At 40.4% G+C, this 21953-nt stretch overlaps 1 protein-coding gene and 1 long non-coding RNA gene across 3 annotated transcripts; one reads left to right on the forward strand and one right to left on the reverse strand.

The window, feature by feature from the left end:
* Positions 1-1410: 1410 nt before the first annotated feature.
* On the forward strand, positions 1411-7312 carry LOC108961269 (uncharacterized). Of its 2 annotated transcripts, XR_007777644.1 has the most exons (5): positions 1411-1812; positions 2425-2575; positions 5395-5430; positions 5959-6179; positions 6994-7312. It is a non-coding gene; the product is annotated as an uncharacterized LOC108961269 (long non-coding RNA). The 2 variants fall into 2 exon arrangements; XR_007777645.1 differs by lacking the exon at positions 2425-2575.
* A 10475-nt stretch (positions 7313-17787) lies between these two features.
* Positions 17788-21868, reverse strand: OIP5 (Opa interacting protein 5). The gene is made up of 5 exons (XM_009102448.4): positions 21486-21868; positions 21291-21357; positions 20199-20321; positions 19600-19681; positions 17788-18314 (listed from the first exon to the last, which is right to left on the reverse strand). Exons 1-5 carry the CDS (start codon positions 21799-21801, stop codon positions 18240-18242), a joined length of 663 nt encoding a protein of 220 aa, XP_009100696.3. The 5' UTR covers positions 21802-21868; the 3' UTR covers positions 17788-18239.
* Between the last annotated feature and the right edge of the window lie 85 nt (positions 21869-21953).

A 21953-nucleotide genomic window follows, 5' to 3' on the forward strand; every position in this document is an offset into this window, starting at 1 on the left:
AAAAGCGTTGTATTAAATGTTCGAATACACGTGTTAAGATTTCGAGCTAAATGGTTTGTAGTAATTTGGGATGAATCACGGTGAGACGGGGGTGTTTCTCGAGAGTTTTCTGAATGGGTACGTACTCCTCTTCACACTCTTCAATGCATCCACCCGTCAGCTTGAAGTGCAAAATTACCGCTGCTAAAAAAAAATTATTAAAAAAATTGCGAATGACAAAAACCCGGCAGAATAACTGAAGGCCGCCTTTCGGAGCAACCGTGAGGCTCGGTGAGCTCAGCAGGTGCTATGGGGCCGCCGGACCTGGACCCCATGTCCCCGCGCCCGTTCCCCCCCGGCCGGGTGGTGCGGGGCTGCTGTCCAGCCCGCCCGCCCTTGAGGCGCGGCCCCTTTAAATCCCCGTGGAGGTCACCGGAGGACTCGCCCCGGACCAGTCCCGCTCGCGCCGCCCGAGCCAATCCCTTCTCTGTGCCCGAGCCAATCCCTTCTCTGTGCCCTGCCCGGGGCCAATCAGAGCCGGCTTCCTTGGAGGCGGGAGGCCAGTCCTGTGATGGACGGCGCCACTGGCCAATCACCGCCAAAACCGGACGGTTGATGCACGGGCACGGCACCCAATAGGCTCGCGGTCGAGTGGGCGGGCCCGGGCGCAGCGAGCCCCCGCCGGGAGGCCGGGGAAAGGAGGGGAAGATGGCGGAGTGAGGGGCGGAGGAGGCGGAGGGGCCGGGCCGGCCGCGGCCCCGCGGCCTCGGCCGCGCTCAGGTGAGTGCGGCGGGAGCAGCGGCTGCGTCCAGCCCGAAGCCTGGTGCCGGATCCCTGACTGGGCTGGGACCGAGCGCCCGTGCACCCGCCTCCCCGTCCCGCCCCGTGATTGGGCTGGGCCCGGGCTCGGGCTCGTTCCCGCGGCGCCGCGACAGAGCAGTGGGAGCGGCTGGGCGCCCTCGCCGCGCCGACCCTGGGCAAGGAGCGGGCCGGTGTCCGTGTGGGGACGAACGGCAGCCGGAATCGGGCCGGTCCTACCCGCTCGCTACCCTGAAAAGTCTGAGCAACTTCGGCGCTGGGGACGAGGGCGTCCTGCAGCTCCGGCGCCTGGCTGCAGCAGATGGCCGAGCGAGAGAAGCCTTTTCCCTGCACAGCGATACCCTGCAGCCGACTGGGCACAGCTGCGGCCGGCAGCGACCTGGGGAAGGGAAACCGAAATGTATCATCTGAAATGAGGCTTCGCATGTCTGGCTACGAGCATAGCGCCGAATACAGCTACGCTGCTGTTATCGTTCTGATTCATGCGATGTGTGGGCTGGATGAATTCTGCTAATCTGAATGGTTATATCCTTTTATGATGTCTGTAGTGCTGACACAGGAGTGCACAAAAGGGATGGCTTCCTAGTAGTTTGACTAAACCAGAAGGTACAAAAATCTACCCTGCAAAACAAGTTCTATGGAAAGCGGAGAGATTATAGTGGAATTCTATTTAGCCCTATAAATTCTTGTTGGTAATATGATAAAAAGATATTAAGACACCATGAAACACGTGAAACTATTGCTAAATGCACTATCTCTTCTTTCCTGTTAGTACCATGCAGGCCATGTATGCACTGAATTCTTCAAAATTGTCCATGGAATTTTGTGCTAGAGAATGGTACTCAGTTTAAATCTGAAGAAAAAGAAAATGGTGGGGGGGATCAACAGTACTTACTGAAAGCAAAAGAATTAGCATCACTAGCATGAGATTCCTTGTGTTCTATATTTGATATCAGTTCTTAAAATCTCGAGTTCGTCCTGGAGTTGTGACTGCATTTTCAGTCTGCATGTCAGGTAAAAGAAACAAGTTGAAGTGGTTAAATGAGAATCATAGCTTTAGATTTTGTGGAGATATGGTGTGTTAGCACACATGACCTAATAATGAAATAGTTGTTTGTAACTGGTGAAATAACTCAAAAGAAATATAAGCATGTCTTATAATTAGTTCTGAAAGCAGTAGCTACTGATTTTCCTGTGCAACATTACTCATGTAGTAACAGAAATAGCAGGCGGCTTATAGCAACATAACATTAAGATGTAGTATGCTGCTACTGATGAATATTTCTACTTATACATGTGTATGAACTTTTAAAATATGCCAGGGGATTTGTCTTTGACATACTACGTATAAAGATATTTCTGTTTTATATTATCATTAGAAGAATAATAAGCAATCAGCTTGCTTTTGTGTGAAGTTGTATGCTACTTAGCAGTAAGAAATTCACATGGATTAGTATTTATTCTTGACTGCTTTCAGTGCACAAAAGCTGGGAGAAGTAGTATCTTAAATATAATATCAGAATTTCCTGTTACTCTGGTATATGTCAAATCAATATGCATCAGTTTACAATCTTGCCAATCTGCATGAGCAGGCTATGCATCTCATGGTTGTCACTTCTTATATAGGGGTGTCAGAAGTCATGGGCCAGCCAAGGCCAGAAAGTCCTGTCCAAGTTTGTGAAGAGTCTGGAGTATCACTTGAACACCTCCCATGTTCATTCTTAAAAACTAAAAAAGGAGCAGTGTTTGAAAGCAGTCCTGACATGCCAGAGATTATGTGAGTGCGAGATGCAAAACCTGCGCAGTCTTTAGGGGTTTAAAAAAAAATCAACAGGATTTTTCCAAAATAGGGTGTGGAAGAAGGGTTGTTTCTTCAGGAACGTGCCTATTCCTAGGGCATGTTCCTACAGTGTGTGTATCACGGAATTGAAAGCTCATCTTTAAGCAGTTTTCCCTGTTTTCTCTGCTGTGGTACAAAGTACTGTTAAAATATTGTACCACCAATGAAGTAGATGTGCATTGGAAACCTGGTAAAAGAGGAAAGGGGTTTTATTTAAAAATACAGAGTGAAACAAAAAAATAAGATGGAGTGTGTGTGGTGCCTGAGATGTCTTTACAGCAGCCAAGCACCATAGCAGCATGCTGTGGATCCAGCAGACTAGCAGTCTTTGTTGACAGGGGACAAAAGCTGACAGGTCCTTACTGTCTCCTGGCCTCTTCCTAGGCTGGCAACCATTCTAGGCTTCAGATGTGCCTTTGTGTACTCTTTTGGAGGAGACATTGCCCTGTGTCCCTTCTTTGTCCTGACAGTGAGTTATCAATGTTGTCTCCAGATGTGGGTGCCTTCTGAAGTGGCAGGGGTATGTGACCTGCAAACCTGGGGGCTGCTAACATAAGCCCCTTAGAGCCCAGTTCCTGCTCAGTGTTAGTTTGGTGCCTCCACACTCAGGCACTCCTGTTCTTTCTCCAGTCATACCAGTCTTAGACTTTCTTTTACAAGGTCTCACCTTTGCCTTGTAGCTTGGATTTAGATGGTTAGTTCAAAGTTGCCTAGAAAGCAAAAAGAGCATGAAAGCAGCTGGTTTTTTTTTGCGGGACTGTAAGCTACTTTCTTTTGTATTTGTGTTTGTAATTTAGGTGCTTGTCATTGTCCACTTTCCAGGTTAAATTTGGCAGTTTTTAAGCCATAGGGAAAACCATAATGGATTTGTGTAGGGCTAGTTTTGCTTTCCGTATCTCCATAGGTCTCCACTATACTTCCAATTTTTTGTGTTTTGGTCTTTCTATACAAACCTATTTCTAGATCTTTTCTTCCTTACGTCCTCATACTTCTCAGGCTCTAGGCAAGAGAAGACGAATCATCTTCTGAGTCCTTTTAGTTCTGTTCATCTCCTGGAGGATTTGTGTCTGTGTAAGAGTCAAAGATAGTATTTTGGAAAGCCAGATCTGATGGATCTGTTTTTGTTGTACCTTAAAACAGAGCATGGAGGGCGGGGTGAAAGTTGGTTGCATAGCTGTATACTATTATTTTAATATAGTCTGTGGTTTTGGTTTTTTTTTTGCCATACTGGTGGATTGGTAATAAAGTATATTAATATATATGAGAAGACAAATGTTGCTGTTTTGCTGGTAAATTTATTTATGGGATACTACTTCATCTCTTTTTGGTTTTGGAATTCCTGAAGTTACTGAACTTCTTCAGTGCAGACACCTATCTGAATGTGAGATTTAAAGTTCATGGAAACTAATCTTTAGTTATGGTAGAGCAAAAAAAATTAATGGGCAATAGGTCAAGACTTAATGAAAATAATATGTTCTGAATTTTTAACAAAGAAGGAGTCAGGTAGGCACTGTTGAGCTTTCACAGTTATTTCTTGCTCCACATCAACTGATTTTATGTTCAGTATGGTATGAAACAAGAAAAATGGCATTTTTTTTCCTTTGTAATGTCCACTAGCTTTTATCTGAAGAGTTGATAGTGTTACCATGAGTGTCAGTGCCTGCTCATTTTCAATAACCTTGATATATATCCAGTTGCATTTGCAAGTTCTCTTGGACTGCTGTGAACTCTGTGCTGACATAACTGATGAAAGTCAGGTAGAGAGTGTATCAAGCAGAGTAGTTAAAAATTGGGGCATTCAAAGTCAGTGACCTTGTTAAAATTAAAAAAAGTAGGTTAAAGCTAACTGAATTTCAGTGTTGGATGAACCATTCCTTTGCTTGAGTTGCTTTAAATGTCACCAGCTGCTTTCTTTTTTAATAAGAATTACTTTAGTGTTCAGTTTACTTAATTCATAGTCTTATTGAAAGAAGACCCAGCTTTTCAGATATTGGATTGCTTTCTATTATGACAAGACAATTGGGGTTATTACCAATTAATTACCAGTCCTGGTAACTGTTCCTTTTCAAGTTAATTCTTTGGTGAAGCATCTGCTGTTGGTTCCTTAATGTCTCAGATTCACATAGTGCGTGGCTGGTTCTCGTGGGAAAATCTGAGTAGGAAGGGTCATTACTGACAACATGGGAAGGAAGTAACTACCCCGAAATAGGGATTGTCTGATGGCTGGGGATTTTCTGAAGGTCCAGGTGCATGGTGCTTGTAGAAATGCTCTGTTGTGCAGGAATGTGGAAGCTAATAATACTCTGCTGAGGAATTTTGAATAATTTAGGTTCTGTGTGATGAGATAGTTCCGCTTATAGCAATCCCCATTATTCTTCCAGTTAGGTTGTCAGCTCAGCATCCTCACTACAGTAGTTTGTTATTAATGTGAAAAAGTTTCTTGCCTTACTGGAGACTGAATATGTGTCCATCTCAGTTCCCATGAAACTGAAATGTGTGCCTCCAATTATTTAAAGTTTGTGTGTCCTGGCTCTTCCACACTTGAGTGCAATTCTCTTGATTTAAACTAAAAGAGGGGGTATATCTGATAATTTGTAAAATAACATCAGCATGTTTTACATAGGAAGTCTAAAAATGTTACCTGGTTCATGGAAGGTACAGCTGATTTTTTGTGTCTTATGCAGATAATCATGTATGATTTGAGCTGCTTCCTGGATGCAAATTTAATTTTGTTTATTCATCTCTTTCTTTTTAAGCTCACTGAAGAGGATGTGGAATGATCAAAAATAATGGTGAGTACAATTGGGAGGTTATTTAGGTAGTAAATGTAAGGTACTAAACCAAGTTTGTCAGCTGATTTAATTCCCTTTTCCCTGACCAAAAAAATCTGTCATTGAAATTTTTTTTTTTTTGTAGTGTGCTTTCAGAGAACTGGAATGTTGCCACAGTGTCAAATTTCAGCTTGGGCTTCACCTTAAAGAAACATTGATTTGACTATTATATATGCTAAAAAGAATAAATGTCTTGATAGTTATAAAATCCCTGTGCTATGATGTCATTTGCTCTGCTAAGACAAATTGTGTTAATTGGGAATAGTTTTCTTAAAGGTGTTATTTGTTAAATGATAGGATTGGAAGGATGATAAAATAACCAAACGTAAATTATCAAATAAAAAAAAAGTACATTCAGAATTTCTGAGATTACAATAAACTTCTGTAGTTTTGTTTTATTTTTTCCCAGTGAATAAAATAAAGATATTCTGGTAGTTAAGGTGTGCAACAAAGGGCTCTGTCACAAACCTTTGGCATGTTTTATTGCAGCTCTCCAGGTCTGTTTTTCCACATCTTCATAAGGATAAGATTTTCCCAGCAGTTGATGGTCAACCCAATGATCAGCTGAAATGTTTGAGTGACTCAAGAGAGATATCGATAGTGATATGTACTATATTTCCATTTTCATGGTCTACTCACTGCTTCTAACATAGGAGCTGAAAGTTGTCACTGGAAGACTATTTCTGGACTTGATCAACAGAATGGTTAAGGTAATTAAAATAAGAAATACAGACAGGGAAAAGAGAGGAAGAGGTTAGTTATTCTCAGGTTCTTGTATATGAGAAAGATTTTTTTTTTCTTCTTTTTTTCTCTGTTTTGCATCTGTTATTTTAGCACAAGAGAATGTTAATAAACATTCTGGCAATAGTTATGCAGGAGTGCACCCATGTTAGCTTTCAACTTAATGCAAAAATATCAGTGTTAACAGCTGCTGTAACTAGGTAGTACCAAGTGAGTATCACTGATGGGAGGCCAGGATATCTGTGAAAAGATGAGGTACTGAAATTTGTCTATGCTGTGGATTAGTAGGGAGAAATGAGTAAAAGTAAGAAGCTAATGTATACGATCTTAAAGCTGTTTTAAGTGCTCTTTTCCTCTCCAGCACTGACAGTTTCATAATTAGTTGGGTGGTAGTTTATGATGTCTCTTTGAGCTGTGACCTGCTAGAGCAGCATACATACACCCTGTGCCATGTGCACTCTGCTGCTGCCTCGTCGTTGTCATCTCTGTGTTGGAGATATGGTTGAAGCCCCACAGCTAATTAACAGTGGTGTATTTTTAGCTGCATCGCTTCTAAATGTGTAGTTCAGCATTTCTACAGTGTTTCCTTAGCCAGCTTATGGCCATCTAAAGTTAGATGCAGAATCTTACAGACCAAAGGATTATTGCAGTTCGTGAAACCAGATAATTTTATCCATTAGAGTCAGGCTTTTAAAGTAGTGAACTGGTGGGCATTTTAACATTGAATGTAATTTATTCTGATTCCTAAATTACCTTCCCTGTTTTTTTAATTTGGAATTCCAGATCCTCTCCTAAGAAGGTGGTCCTCTTACTCGCTCAAAGGCTTTAAAATGTGGATATTTCTCATCTAGCAAGCAAAACCCGTCCTTCATTTCCATGGAGCTGAATGAACAAAGATCTTTCCACTTCTGTTTGAATCATCTCACCAAACATTTGATTCACCAGATGACTTCCCCCACAGAAGTAGCCCACTGTTTTATCAAAACTCAGATGCAGAATAACAGAAATCAGCATTTGTTTTCCTGAAAAAATGTCTTCTGTGCCAGCTCTTCATTCAGCTTTCTACATTCTGTTTTAAAATGAAAAATACTTTGTAATCAGATGCAAGTGGAAGCTGGTGATTTTCACTGGTATTTCCTTCTTAATTTTAGGAAGGTTAAGTACTTCGTTGTGTCAAATTGGGTTTCCTAGCAGCTAAAGCATCTGCATGCATTGCTGTCTCAGACTGCCCTGATATATATGAAAAGTTGCAGCAGGAAGACCAGGATGTTTTCTGCTCTGACATGAGGAAGAAACTTACCGAACAGCTAGGGGCATCTCATACAGGTATTTTCTAGTCCAGGTCCCAGGCTTGACTTTGTAGATAGGTGTCAACTCACATAAAGCAGCTAATGCACAGGAACAAATACAGAATCACCTTGTCTATACTGTGTATCCCAGGCTGTGATCAAAATGTATGTTTGCATGTGTGAACCTTTGTAAGTGCGGAATATGAAGAGCTTTCACCTGAAGAAGAAATTACTCTGCATCATTTCATTTTTAGCAAAGAAAAGGAAGCCCTGGGTTTGCATTAAATCATTACCTTCCTCGGGCTTTAATGAATCCTTAGCATCAAAAGGAACAAGAAAATTCTACAGTAGAAGAGATGGGCAGAACATCTTTCTTTATTATAGAAATTAACTTCTGATGGGATGGAAGAGACCAGAGCTGTAAAATTGCAGTTTATCTACCTGGCTTCCTCGACACAATTTCAGCTTTTTCCTACCACTGATGAAATCTTGTTTTTTGATTCTTTCATGACTGAGAGGACCTTTATGCTTCCTCCATCTAGGTAGAAATAGGTCCAAGAAAATGGAATGTTAGCCACGTAAGAGGGGTGAGTTGAGAGCAGAAGTACTTAGTACAGTCCTTTTTCTGGCTCTTATTCCTTCCCAAACTAAGGCACAATCTGGTTGTTCTCATGTTTACACAAGATTCTTTGTCTATGTAATTTGTGATTATATAGGATATTTTCTGTCATTCTGAGATGGGAGCATATATTGTTTACATGCTCCCTGCCATGGGATTATCTATAACAAGTAAGATTTTTGGCAAAAAACTACCAGAACTGGGATATGTATTATATTCCACCTCAAATCTGAAACTCTTTTTAGTGCACCTTATTCCAAGCTTGTGATTTAGAAATGTGGCTTGCTAGCTTAAAGTACGGGAGATACTAAAATGGTTGGGGAAGTGTTCTATATTTCTTGTTTGATTTTTCCTTTTAGAAAACTGCTGGAGAGAGCCAGCCTGAAAATGGCTGAAAAAGCAAACAATTGAAATCCTTCTTAAATCTTGGTGATTGATTGCCAGGGCAGCATCCTAGTATCAAAAATGTGGTGACATTTTATGGGACCAAGTTCCATAGCAGAGTGAGGGCAAGTGTTGATATTGATTCTAATACTCCAAGTAATGTCTGTGTTTAGACTTGTTTTTTAACAATAGGATTTAATGACAGCTTCACCCATTTTGTCTTTCCATGAAGCAAAGAGCAGACATGTAAGCTTAAGAGTGGTGGGCGGGATGCTGCATATTGAGGTAATGCCAACTTTATTGAGCAGAGAGTTGCTTTAAAATTGCATGTAACATCGTGGTGAGCTGTGTAATAAGAGCTAAAATTGGCAACCACCAGCTTGGCCTGACTTTGCTGGATATGGTCTGAACTTTCTGGCATTGGAGGCAACTAGAAAAGCACACTTTGTTTTAGGGCCTCCTTACGTTGAAGTCAATAGGATTTAATGGAGATGTCTGTAGAAGCAGGATCCGTCTCTGAGTGGTGGAAAATACTGTCAATATCATAGGATTACAGTGGTTGTGAAGTATGTGGTATAAGAAATGTCTGATTTAGATCTGGGAATTTTCTTCCTTCTGCCCATACTTACCCCTCTGATGTTAGAGGTAGCAGTTGTTTCTTGCATAGCTTGATGACAAAATACATGGGGAACAGGAAGGTATTTTTGTTTTCTGTGGACATGTACAAAAATTGCAAATTTCCCTGACTAGAGAGCTGATAATCTAAGCTCCTTAAAGTCAATATTTTGTAACCAGGTGTTATAACAAATAAGTAGAATTACTGATTTTTTTTCTTAACTCCTATTCATGACACTGTAGCAGCATTAGTTTTCGAGTTTAATTTTAGAACATCAGGATAGGTTGATGTTCTAAAACATAGGTTAAGGATCTGTGGCTTTCACAGAAGTAATACTCCAATAGTGCATGCCCAGAAGACCCCCATTGCTGTACCTTCCTGGCCAGCACCTTTAAAGAGCTGCTGTGTTTGGAAATGCTGCTTCATCTGACTCACTTTTCCTTGCTCCGTTTTTCCTTTATGTTGGTTGGAAATCTTCCCATGTGAAAGATTACAAAAACAAGGGGCATGTGCAATAGCTCATATATATATATATACATATATATATTTTAATACTTGTGGACAAAATGATGTTACAAGTTGTTTGAAAACAACAAAATCACCAATGTCTTCCATTTTGAGATGTGTATAGTTCCATAAGCATTAGTGCTTTGTAGCAAACTGTAGTGCCATGTTAGGACCAGTGCATGAGCCTAGTAGTATTTTTACAATTTCTGAGTGACAAGTTTATTAGTAAACAGTGATGATAATGTAATTAACACTAGAAAGGATACAATAGGAGTGTCACAAACATGGTCTAAACATGCAGTATCCTCCCTTTGACAATGGCAATGCTATCCTTAGAAATGGAACTCGTCCACTTAATGGGTTTCATAGAATCATAGTTGACTTTTTGATATTTGTCTGTCTGTCCATCAGCAGTAGTAAGCTAGAGTATGCAAGTATCCATAATTCTCATCCCTATCGGTGTGATTCTTTTCCTTTAAATCTTTGTTGGTGTTTTCTTCCATTTTCAATTTTGTTGAACTGTCTATTACCCACCCTGTGATATACTCACAAAAGTATGAATATGCTAAGGAGTTTGTGTACATTCTGTACACATTTCTTACCTTCAGATAATTTACAAAGCCTGTTAAGTAATCTTGTCTTTTTTTCAGACCTTACTCTATGATAATAGCTAGCAAAACATTATCCTCATTGTGTGATAAGTTAATAGTTGCAAAATGTGATGTGCTAATTATGCGTAGAAGAGTTTTCTCCATTATTGCAGGAATGGGGAACCTTTTTTGGCTGAAATCCTATTGAATCTTAAAATAACTTGGGTGGATCCTGCATTTACATACATCTTAATAAGAGAGAATACGTTAAGGTCAAAGGCTGTTGGAAAACGATGTCGCGGGCTGTATCTGTGCAGCAGGCTGTCTCTAGCCAATCGATCAGAGATTCCCCACCCCTGTATTATTGAGAATTCAATATCTTGTACTTTAGGTAACTTCCAGGTTTGCTTTCCAGCTCTAAGCTCAATTTTAATGATTTCTGTCTCTCCCTCTGTGTTTTTCAGAAGGAAAGTTTAGACCAGGGAAGTAAAATTGATTTAGCACTCAATGGGCAGCTTGGACTGGTCGAATAGGAGACTGGTATGATTCTTGAGATGTGCATTGCTCTGTGGATGGCATCCTCTGATTTCCTAGGAATAGGTCTTTTTTTTTTTTTTTTGACGCCAGTGCTGCTCTTCACGCATTTCTCTCTTTCAGCTTAGAGAGGATACTGCATCTTTTTTTCCTGAGACCTGCCTGTAAATGGCCATTAGGGGGAGGGAGGGAATGGGTAGCTTGGTTTTGTAATTTTGGTACGATGTATCTTTAAAGTAATTAATCAAAAAGCATGTACTTCCGTGCAATGACAGTAATCCAGGCAGAGTTAATGTATGTAACAGGGAAAAAAAAAAACCCCAACAAAACCAACCAAACAACCCTCTGCATCTAATAAATTTCTGAGAAAATTGGACAGGTGGGCCATTTACAGCAGAGCTCTGGGGGACCTGTGCTAAGAGTCAGGTTCAATTCTAAATGGATGTAGCTGTACCATTGAATAAAGTAGTTTAGTGCTTGGGAGAATCAATTGAAAAATACCTCTGAAACTGGAATGCAAAATAGCACAGTATGTAGGGGGAAGAATCCCTGATGCAAACAAAGCCATAAGATGATTTAATAAGAAAATAGAACTTTAGTAGCAATAACTGTTTTGCATGTGATAGTAAATAACTTGCATTAGCAAGACTGTACAGTAGAGTAAGTGGGTAATAACCAAATAAGTTTGTGGCGCTCTGTGCTGCAGGGAGTTGTGTGAAGAGTCTTCCTGAGAAGAAGGGTGAATTCTTCTTATGTTCCTCTCATTGGAGGGAATTTGGCACTTGAATACTAAGTTAATGAACGTGATATATATATTAAAAAAAGAAAAATTATCTTTGCCACATGTCTGAAGCACTGTCAGTGAGTGCTGGGGGAAGGGCAGACAGTTCTCTTTGAAAGGATAGCTGAAGTTTCCCTGTAATTTTTTTCTTTCTTTGTAGCCTAGCACTTGGCTCTATTTCTCTGAGAAAATAAACTTTTCCAAATACTGTACTGTGAAGAGAAACTGATTCTAAAGTTAGAAGCTTTTGTGGTGGGAAGTACTTTTTGTTTTCTTTGTTTATAAAGACCAGTCTGAGGTAGTCTTTAAATAAAAACAAAACCAAAAAACCAAAACATTAGAGAGCACTTGACACTCAAAACATTTGTGCATGCCAAGCACAACTGTAGAATTCTAAAGATGTTACAGCAGAAAATAATTTCAGCTTTGCTAAACACTGCTTTAGACCATAATTGATTTCAGCTGATGCCTGAAGTTTTGCAGAGGAATGTACTGTGAAGCCTCTGGTAACACAAAGGGTTATTGATCTTCACCTGTAGATCTGCATCCAGAAAATTACTTGCTATCAAAGGGTTGCATAAAAGAGCCACAGGAGTTGTAAACTGTTCCTAGTTGACACTTCTCAGTGTAGATACCTCATCTATGGACGCAGTGTAGCCCAACATATAGTAGTGTATTCTGAACAGAATCAGAGGTTTAGATCAATGTGACTGCTTTTCTTCTGGAAAGCTGAAGTAATTTAGACTGTAAGCTTCCAGCTTAATGGAAGCTTCTTGTGTTTTTAAAGCAGGGGGGTAAAGCACTTTGGCTATTAATAAATTGATAATGGAACTGTGAGGGCTGTGAGCATTTTTGCAGTATAAAGCGACAGGATAAGCATGAGAATGTCTAAATTAAGTGTTGGCTAATATGTAATATGCTTATAAAAACTAATTGATCTGAAAGGTTGTAATCAGCTTAAATTCCAACTATTGATTTTTTGATAGAATTGGAAGCTGGCCATAGGGACCTTCATTTGATTGCTCTCTGATTACATTCAAGAAATTATGAAATTATGTGGTCTGTGATCAGCAAGTACATTTACGTAACAATGAAATTATAATGAAAACAAAGTCACATTCATGCTTCGGAAGTATGAACTTTGTGGCTGAACAGAATTCTTTGAGGGTATATCCACTCAGAAGAGGGGGGAGGAAATAAAGACTGATGTAGCCAGGCAAGCTATCTACATACACTTCCCAGTTCAGGCTTTTAATAGTGATCTGAATTCTGTGGGCTGCTAGACTAGGAATTACTATTCACAGCAACAAAAGGAATCCCTTTGCCTTTCAGCTCTTGCACTATGGCATGACTTTTGCTTCCACCTCCTTGATTTAACAGCTTCTAAACCTAAGTGGAAGTGTCAGGTGCTACCACTCTTGGGTGTGGTATATCAAAAGTACAATGACCAGTATGGACAGGCTTCCTTTAGCAGTGCTAAACCCATATGATACAAATATATTCTGTTTGTATATCCAGTAGTGCTGCTGCAGAAGGTCTAGCCAGTACTTGTGTTGGGAATTGTACCTTCTGAAACTGAGGGTATTTGTCAAATTTACAAGAAAAAGGAAAGTCTTACAAAGACTTCTTGATAGTAAGTGGGAATAAATTGTACTGAGCTTGAGGATACTGACACTTTACATGAGGATTAAATTGTCAAGAACTGGCAGTCTGTTTTTTTTTTTTTGGGGGGGGCAGAAAAGGAAAAAATAATGAAGATAGAACTATTTTTGATGCATAATGAATCTTAGAAATTACTGCTTCTTGCATTCTTAGGAAACTGGCTGATCTTCCTCCTAAACTAATAGCTTGCTGATCAGGTAGAGCTGCAGAATGACAGTTCAGGTTAGATTCCACTGGATTTCTTTCATGGAATGATCCAGCATTTTGCCCCTGTAGCACTTTGACTAGCACACAAAAGCCACCAGTTGAATCAGGGTGTCTTGTTCAACAGTGCAGAACGCTAACCATGGATTCTGATATCTGTTCCCTTTCAATCTCTACACTTCCTCCTGTGTTTTAGAGAAAGTGTCAGTGTTCATGATGTCAGCAGAGCGTGTTTCTGTCTCTGAGCCTGTGTACCAGGTTATAAGATAGACAAATTCCCAAGACTTTTACCCCATCTAAAGTTAAAGATAGAAGGTAACTTTCTGTTCAGTGTGTCCTTTGTAAATCCCGTCTGCTTCTTTCCACTTCCCCTCCAAATGAGTGTGTTTGCAGGTCAGATGAAAGGCAGGTAGTTTGTAATGCCTTAGGCTTGAAGAATTGCATGGAGAAACTGAAGGAAAGTGGCACAGGCCCACAAACCAAATCTTAGAGCTAGTATTCTAATTATGCATGATTCAAAATGTCTAGTGTAATGTAGTTATTACCAGTAAATTGAGATATGCATTTATACATAATGAAGCAATAGGAATTAATATACCAATAGCTTGAACTTCCTGCTTTGATTCTCAAATTTTGGGGTTTTTTTAGAGAATGTGCTGCCTCTGTAGAGAAGGGGGCAGAATGTATAGATAGGGACAGAAGCATGGCACCAAAACCGTAAATCAGGAACTGAGATCAGCAGAACTCGCCTTTATAACCTCTAGTCTGGTTCATATCACTGTCCTGAGCATGTAAAAAGCAGGGCATGAACTAAGCATGTTTAGAGGCGAGATGAGGTTTCTCACCTGCTGCAGCTGTAGCAAGGAAGAGGGTGCAGAGTTTCTTACACAGTGCAGGGGAGCAATTGGTGGGAGAGAAAAAAACCAAACCCACAAAAAAATCACCCCAAAACCCAAGGCGACAAACAAGTAACAAAAACCACAGACTCAAATTGAGTGTAGTATTTGCCAGACAGCAGTAAGTAATAGCTTGAGTGTGGTGAGAGAACTTATTTGGAGAATACTGAAATTAATAAGCACAGTACATATTTTTCAGGTGTTGAATAGCTTTTTAAGAGACAGTATTTTCAGGTAACTCTAGCCACATAGGCAGCTGTACTGAAGCATACTGGTACCAGCCAGCAATAATGGCATCTGCAGGAATGAACCTGAAAATACTGGTAATCTTGTATATTTTTTAAGTTCTTTAAAGAGATTTTTAAAAACAGAAAATGAGATTTGATCGCTGAAGGTCTTTGTCTTCTGCAACAGAGGTTGCAATTGTCTTGTTTTCTTTATTTCACTTACTAGATAAAAGGGAATTTGGGTGCCATCTTTCTGTAAACTCTTAGTGTGTTCTCTGTAATTCAAGTCTCTTAGTGGATAATGCAGTCAATTTCTGCTGGCAGTTTGAAAATAAGAGAATGTGTGGCATAGCCTACATCACTAACACTTTTCCAAGTTTAAACTTGTAATTAAACATGTAGAATACTGGCTTGTAATTGCAGAATTCCATACTTGTAGCTTAGCTTAATTTTGTAAGTGGGCTTAACTTGTGCAGAACACTTCTTCATGTACAGAGGCTCAGTCCTCTCTCTTAAGTAGAAAGAAGTGTCTTGGAGGAAGAAAAGGTGTGTCAAGTTAACTCCTGTTCATACTTCATAGCCAGCCATTCATAAAGCACTGTGTTTTGGGTTTAGAATGGGAATTGTGGTTTTACCCATTTTTAAATATGTAAGGATTGCCAAATGAAGATACAAATATTATAAGAGAAGATAACTATTCCATGGTATCACAAGTTAGACAGAATGAAAGTCTTTAAGCCAATTTCTTCAAGAAACAAAAAAATTTCTAAGACAAAGTTAGCCCAGTGGTTAACCATGGTCATTTTTAATTCTTTAGAACACTATGCATGGTTTTAAAGTCTGTTAAATATTGTAATGAGTAAGCCATTGTATCCTTTGTATTTCCCTTCAGTATAACCTGGGGAATAAGCTACTTCAGGATATCAGTGAAGTTATTTTCCTTTTGAAAAATATAACAGCAAAGGAAAAGTATTAGGTATAAATTCTTAAAAATTACCTTAGTACTTAATAGGCTAATGAATACTTATACTGAACTTCTGATAGCATTCTTGCATGGATTAGTGGAGGAAATTATTGGCGTGACTACAAACTATGTACTCCCATTGCACATGTTTTACATGGTAACAGTGAAAGAATGTGTCCCTGAAAATTCTGATTTTTTTCCAAAAGGCAGCTTGCTTTTATATCTATGCATCTTTGAGGATTTCAAGATAAGATTTTATTCTTTTGACACTGTAAAGAGGAACTGTTTAAAAATGAACCTGGAAACTCTGCACCTGTATACAAACTTTTTTAGCAATAAAGCAGCACAGGCTGAGAATGCACTAAAACTGCATGTGTCATCTGTTCAGAAGACAAATTATCCAAATTACTGTACATTCCACTCCACTTCTGAGGTGTACTTGTTGTAGCTTTGTCAAAACTTAACAACTTGGGCTGAATTCATATATGCTGGATAGCTGCTTTGGGGGCAACTGTCCCAGCAGTCTTCAGGCACGAGAGTTTCTACCTTTAACAGCAAGTAAACAAAAATTGTTACTCCACTCATTCTAAGATGCATAACTTCAGTCCCTTCAAGGATTGTTTTAGAGGGTGGCAGAAACTCTCTGCTTCTTGTATTGATTGCCTAAAAGTAACAAGGCCTCTCAGAACACTGCTTTATGGTGACTACACTTCCAGAAAATTTCTTCTGTGGTTGGTGGAGGTCCTCCCAGTTTCAAAGATTACAGAAATGCAGTTTAAAAATTTACCAGCTATTCTTCAGCACATACTCATTATTTATTTAAGTCTATGCCATGTAATATAATCTGTGGAACCAATACTTTAATGCTTCATAACAAAGGAGGACCCAAGCAAGATAAAGTGATGGTTTTTTTCTGCAAAATAATCAAAGGAAAAGAAGTAGGCCTAGGACTCACATAATATTGGCAGTGATTTGGACTATATTAATTTCTGAGTTTCAGCTTTTATTTAAGAAGTTCCTTCTTCACAACTTTAAATATAATGCAAAAATGTAATTGACAGCTTTCTTTTTCTTTTAGGGATCAGCACTAATGAAGCAAAACAATTTAGCATTATTCATAATAAAGATATAAAATAGCAAGAAACAGTCTCAATGCAGAAACTAGAAGGAAAGGGCAAAAGCAAACAGTCCCATTATCAATCACATTTCTTAGACTCGTGCAACAACAACACAAGCACTAAGGAAGTATTACAAAGGTGGTATTAGAATTAGTGAGAGTCCCTCCTCTCCTTGCAAAACGACTGTTGACACTCCATGGTTTTGCTTACGACAATGAACTGAGACTATAACAACTCCCAAACAGAAAGCAGCAAAGTGAGATTAGTAGTAGCCTAAGTACCAGTTGCCCACCTAAAACCTCTGAGGTGCCTTACAGTGAGTTTTGTTCCCTCTGCTCCAAGCAGTTATTTTACAAATAAGGCAAAACACAGAACAGGTGGCAGCAGCAATGAAGTCTGCAACCTGCTGGTCATATATATGGAAGGAGAAGGCAATTTGCATCCCTGGTATTAAGCTGATCAGGTAAATATAATCCTCTCTAGACTACTACAGGCAACTACTAAACTTTCCATAAATTTCATTATCCCTTTAGGGAAAAACATTAGCCCTTTAGACAGCAAAGGGGAGAGGAAAAGGGACCTTAATCTTCCCAAAACAAGAATTAGGGATATTCTGTCCCAGTAACAAAATTTTCTGTAAAATTATTTTCTAAATATTTGGAAATAAGCAGAACCAATTTTCAACAGAGAGAGATGCCAATGAGCCACAAGTAGGTATTTTTTATGAAACATCTTGACTAGCCAGTTGAAGGCAACAAGCAGTCATAACTTCAGGAAGGCAGTGCTTCCAGAATTGTGCAGAAGACTGTTCCTTGGTTTCATAGTTAACATTCCAGAAAGAAACGCTCAAATCTGTTCAAGGCAGTTGCTCACTCAGTCCTGTTCCTGGGACTGTATTCAGCAGACTTGACAGGCACATGGGTTGCCCTTTACCTGAAATTCAGAACCTTGTGTTCTGCCTCCATGGTGCCATCCAGACTCATGCTCTAAGAACATTGCAGTATCTGTGATGTGCTCATCTGCTGCTTTTGCAGGCAATGCACACAAGCAAATCTCAAAACTATTTAGGAGTCCACTTAGCAGTGGCTCACATATCAGAATGTAGCTGTGAGCCACATGACCAAAATCTAGCTGCCATTAAAACCAAGGCTGCCATTAACAATGTGTCTGTATTAAAAGGTAGGACAAGAGCTTTAGGTTTTTAAGAAGGTTCAGTTTGTAATGGTGGCTCAAATAGCATCACCTTGTTAAGTATATTTTGCATAGCTCCAGAAACCTGACTTCAGTATTTCCAAGTGTTCCCCCTGAAGTCATTAAAAAAACCAAAGTCAGATTTCCACAGCCTCAGCCACATGCTGCATGGCTGAGCTGTTCAGTCTTCCAAGCATAACTTTAGTACGTCAGATTCTCAGGTGTTCCTGAAGGGTTGCACTTCAGTTCCACACAATAAGTGACAGATCAATACTCAGACCTGGTCTGGTGCATTATTTCTTCGTAATGACCAAACTCAGCAGAGATGCAGAAACAACTCCAACAGTTGTTGAAAATGGGTATTAGTTGATTAACTCTTGCATACCTTGATAGTAGGTCACCTGGATCTGTTGAAGAATTTTGCCATTCTGTTACATAATTACTTTGTTACATAATTATTTTATCCAGATTCCTTGTCAATAATTCTATACGACCATTTAACTCCACAAGCTTTTCTTTCATCTAGGAAAAAAGAGAAGAGTATTAAAATTAGCAAAAAAAGTCCTAACACTGGATCTTTGAATGACTTGCACCCCACTTTAAGTGGCTAAAGAGCAGCTCATTTTCAAGATGGGAAAATATAGAGGGGCTTGATCTCTATACTGCATGTTTAGTACTGACAAAAGCAGCACCCAGATCAGAGGGCTGCACTAAAAACTGCAGATGGATCAATGTGTACCAGTATCAGCCCTCCCAGGGACATAATGGAAGATGGAGATGGAGTTGCTGCAGTTTTACTATGAAGAACCTGATCTTTTCTAGTTAACTCAAGTTTTCACACAGCCAGAGACTTTCTTTGACAATATGTGGACAAACTGTTTCATCATTAGCTTAGGAATACATGTGGACATTATGTCTCAAAAAGCAAAGGCCAGATGCTTGAGCTTGTTCTAGTCAACAAACAAACTCTCTACAGTCACATAAATTGTGTTTGCAGTGAAGTGCTGTTATATTTTTCCTTCAATCAGGTATTATTACTAAATCATGTCTCAACTTCAGAAGTTTTTTCTAGGTAAGATTTTTGCGTCTTAGCCTCACTTGACCTGTAAAAACACTCTGATCTTACAGAAACTGGAAGATGACTTGGAAGAGGACAAAACTTAAGAAATGTAAATGGCCCATCACAAGAGAAACTAAAACCTAAACTCAACCCCCCAAACAAGTAACGAACAAATTATAACAAATACTGGATATACTGGCTGTCTCCTACACACAATAACTTTATTTGAGCTTAGGCACAGGTAATTAACTAACATAACAAGTCAGGTTACTGATAAGAACAGCCAGTTTGAACACCAACACAGGAGGGAGGTCCTAGAGTTCTCTCTGAAACTACAAACCCTGCCATGCTCTTTTGAGCTTACACAGACACAAAAATATAACTCTTTAAAAATCCCTTTCAAATAAAAAAAAATCTATTTTTAGATTCTTCAACAATGGCAACACAAGTCATAATACTTAGGTCAAGTCTGTGTAAAGGATTTTAGATTCTTTTTTCTTTGCAAGGTATAGAGATAAAAGGATAACAAACTTTTGCCAAAATTTAGCTAGAATTGGGTATGTTCTCTAGTTTAGAGCTCTTCAAAAATGTTTCACCTCTCATGCATTGAGTCAGTTATTGTCAAATAAGACAGCATTTTCTCAGTCTTAGGCACTAAAAAAACCCCATATTTGTGTCAATGTTTTTGAATAATGTCCAAACTTATCAGCATTTTAAAAGTATTTTCCATTATTGTGGAAATCTTACATTCTGCATGTGTTTCTTCAAGGTCACAGCTGGAAAATTCACCTTAGAAGCTTCTATAATCATTTGATTTTTTAAGAGATAACTGGAAAACAAAAGGGGAAAGGAAAAAAAACCACAACCAGTTAAAAAACCTATAGTTGCACTATTTAGACAGATGATTTAAGATGATTTTAAAGCAGATACAAGATTGTTGCCAAAAATAATAATTATGAAAATAGTCAAAATGTAACAATGGTTTTAATTTGGAATCAAGATCCTCTCACCATCTGCTATAAGTAATTTACAGCTGCTATAGTCAAATCCTCACCCTATCATGGAATCACTTTGATACCTTACGTTAGCTAAATGAATCTGGACCTGAGGAGATTTCAGCATTGCACACAACTAAATATGAATTCTTACATTACACAAGGACACTCAAGAGGTGATAGGCAAATCAAAGGGATTCACAGCAACACAATTTAGACATCAAGAATATTAAAATCCTACACCAATGTGCTCAGACAAAAGTCAAACCACTTTTGGTAGCTGTAGGCTAGTTGTACAGTAACTTAAAAACTATCTGTGAATCACTGACCTTAAGAATGCAGTGTACTCACCACATGATGCTGTCCTTGAAGAAACAGAACAAGTCCCGGAGATGCGCCAGGTCACTGCCAGAAGAATAAAGAATGAAGCCCACGGCCAAGCCACAAGAGCGACAGAATAATAAATAATAAGCACTAAAAGGAGAAAGGGAAGTGGTGTTAAACAGAAGCTTCTGAAACCACAGATGCTGTATATTTGTCAGCGAGCATCGAATCTTTAGTTCCACTGGGGTAAAATCCAAGGCATAATAACGCTTCCTCCTCAAAAAAGTAATATGTACAAAAACAACGTGACTGGAAGAAATTTGGCATGCTGTGAAAGACGTAATCTTCCCTAAGTCGTTATTAAGGAAGAAAATGCACATCTTATTATCACAGAGTGGTTTAGAATATTCTACTCAAACATGACTCAGATAATGAAACAATGCATGTGCCAGTTGTAAATTCTTTCTAATAAAATAGATTATTACCCCAAGCAGAGAGAGGGGCAAGGAAAAAAGTCAAAAAAAGAGCAAGTCTTATATTGAAAAAGTTCCCAGTCCTGACAGTTTGGTAAAACAGCTTTTAAAAATCATTTAAACAAGCTACTGGTTCTGTAAGCCCCTAGATGACATTTTACATTCCTCCCGTTAGACTGAGTTACCAAACCTTGCAAACGGTAGGTTCCTGAATAGGTCAGCACAAGTTTTTTATTTTCAGTATTAAGAAAAATCAACCAAGCAATAGCCACCCCTCCCCCTAAAACAAACCAAACAAACCAAAACCCCACCAAATCAACGAAAACCCAGAGATGTTTTAAGTAAGAGACCTTTTAGGGAAGGAATGAAAGGAACCTGCAGGTTAAGCTGTCTCCTACTGCATTGCTCGAATGTTTCTCTCTACCTACAGAGGTTATTGCAGCAAAACTCTTTGATTTCAAGTGAGAACTACATCCCTACAAAAGGTTTCTCCATCCGAAATGTGAAACAGGCACAGAAGTCACTTGGGAGTTTGCCAAGCCCCTCAGAACCCCCTCGCACAAGCCGGAACAGCTCCCGGCCTTGCGGAGCCCGGCTTTGCTCCCACTCACGGCAGGCTCGGTGCAGAACTACGGGAGCTACGCACCATCCCAGGAGGGCTCCCTCCAGGCCGACCAGCAGCGAGTCCTCCCAGGTCACATCGTTGGTGACTTCTGAGGAGAAAGAGAGAGGCGCTGCAGCCGAGAGCTCCCGGACCACCCCCCGCCCGGCCGCCGCTGCCCGCGCCGAGGCCCGCGCAGGGCAGCGGCGAGTCCTCAGCACGGCTCGACCAGGCACTGACTGAAGCAGACAAGGACGTGAAGCCCCGGCGGCTCCTGCCCGCACAGCTGCAGCGAGTCCCCCAGCACCGTCCAGCAGCCACGGCAGTGGAAGACGGCGCACTCCTCCGGCAGCGGACCCTGTCGCCGCGGCGGCGACGCCGGCTCTGGGGCCGGCGGCAAGGAAGACGACGGGGGCGGCGGCGGCGGCGGCGGCGGCGGCGGCGGCCGTGGCGAGGCCCAGGCGGTAGCGGCGGGGGCGGGCGCCCGCTCCAGTACAATGGCCCCGATGGGCTGCGGGTCCTGGAACAGCTGTCGCAGCTGCTGCCGCACCGCCATCTCCTCCCGCCAAACGTTCGGGCGCAGAGCCCGCCCCCCCGGGTATCGCGATTGGAGGGTAGTTAGCATGTCTGCATTGCCATTGGTCAGTGAACGCGTCAATCCTTGCCGCCCGCGGCCACTGAGCCGCGGGCCGCACCGCGCGCCTCGCT

The sequence above is a fragment of the Serinus canaria genome, chromosome 5 (assembly GCF_022539315.1).
Source record: "Serinus canaria isolate serCan28SL12 chromosome 5, serCan2020, whole genome shotgun sequence".
NCBI classification, from domain to species: domain Eukaryota; kingdom Metazoa; phylum Chordata; class Aves; order Passeriformes; family Fringillidae; genus Serinus; species Serinus canaria.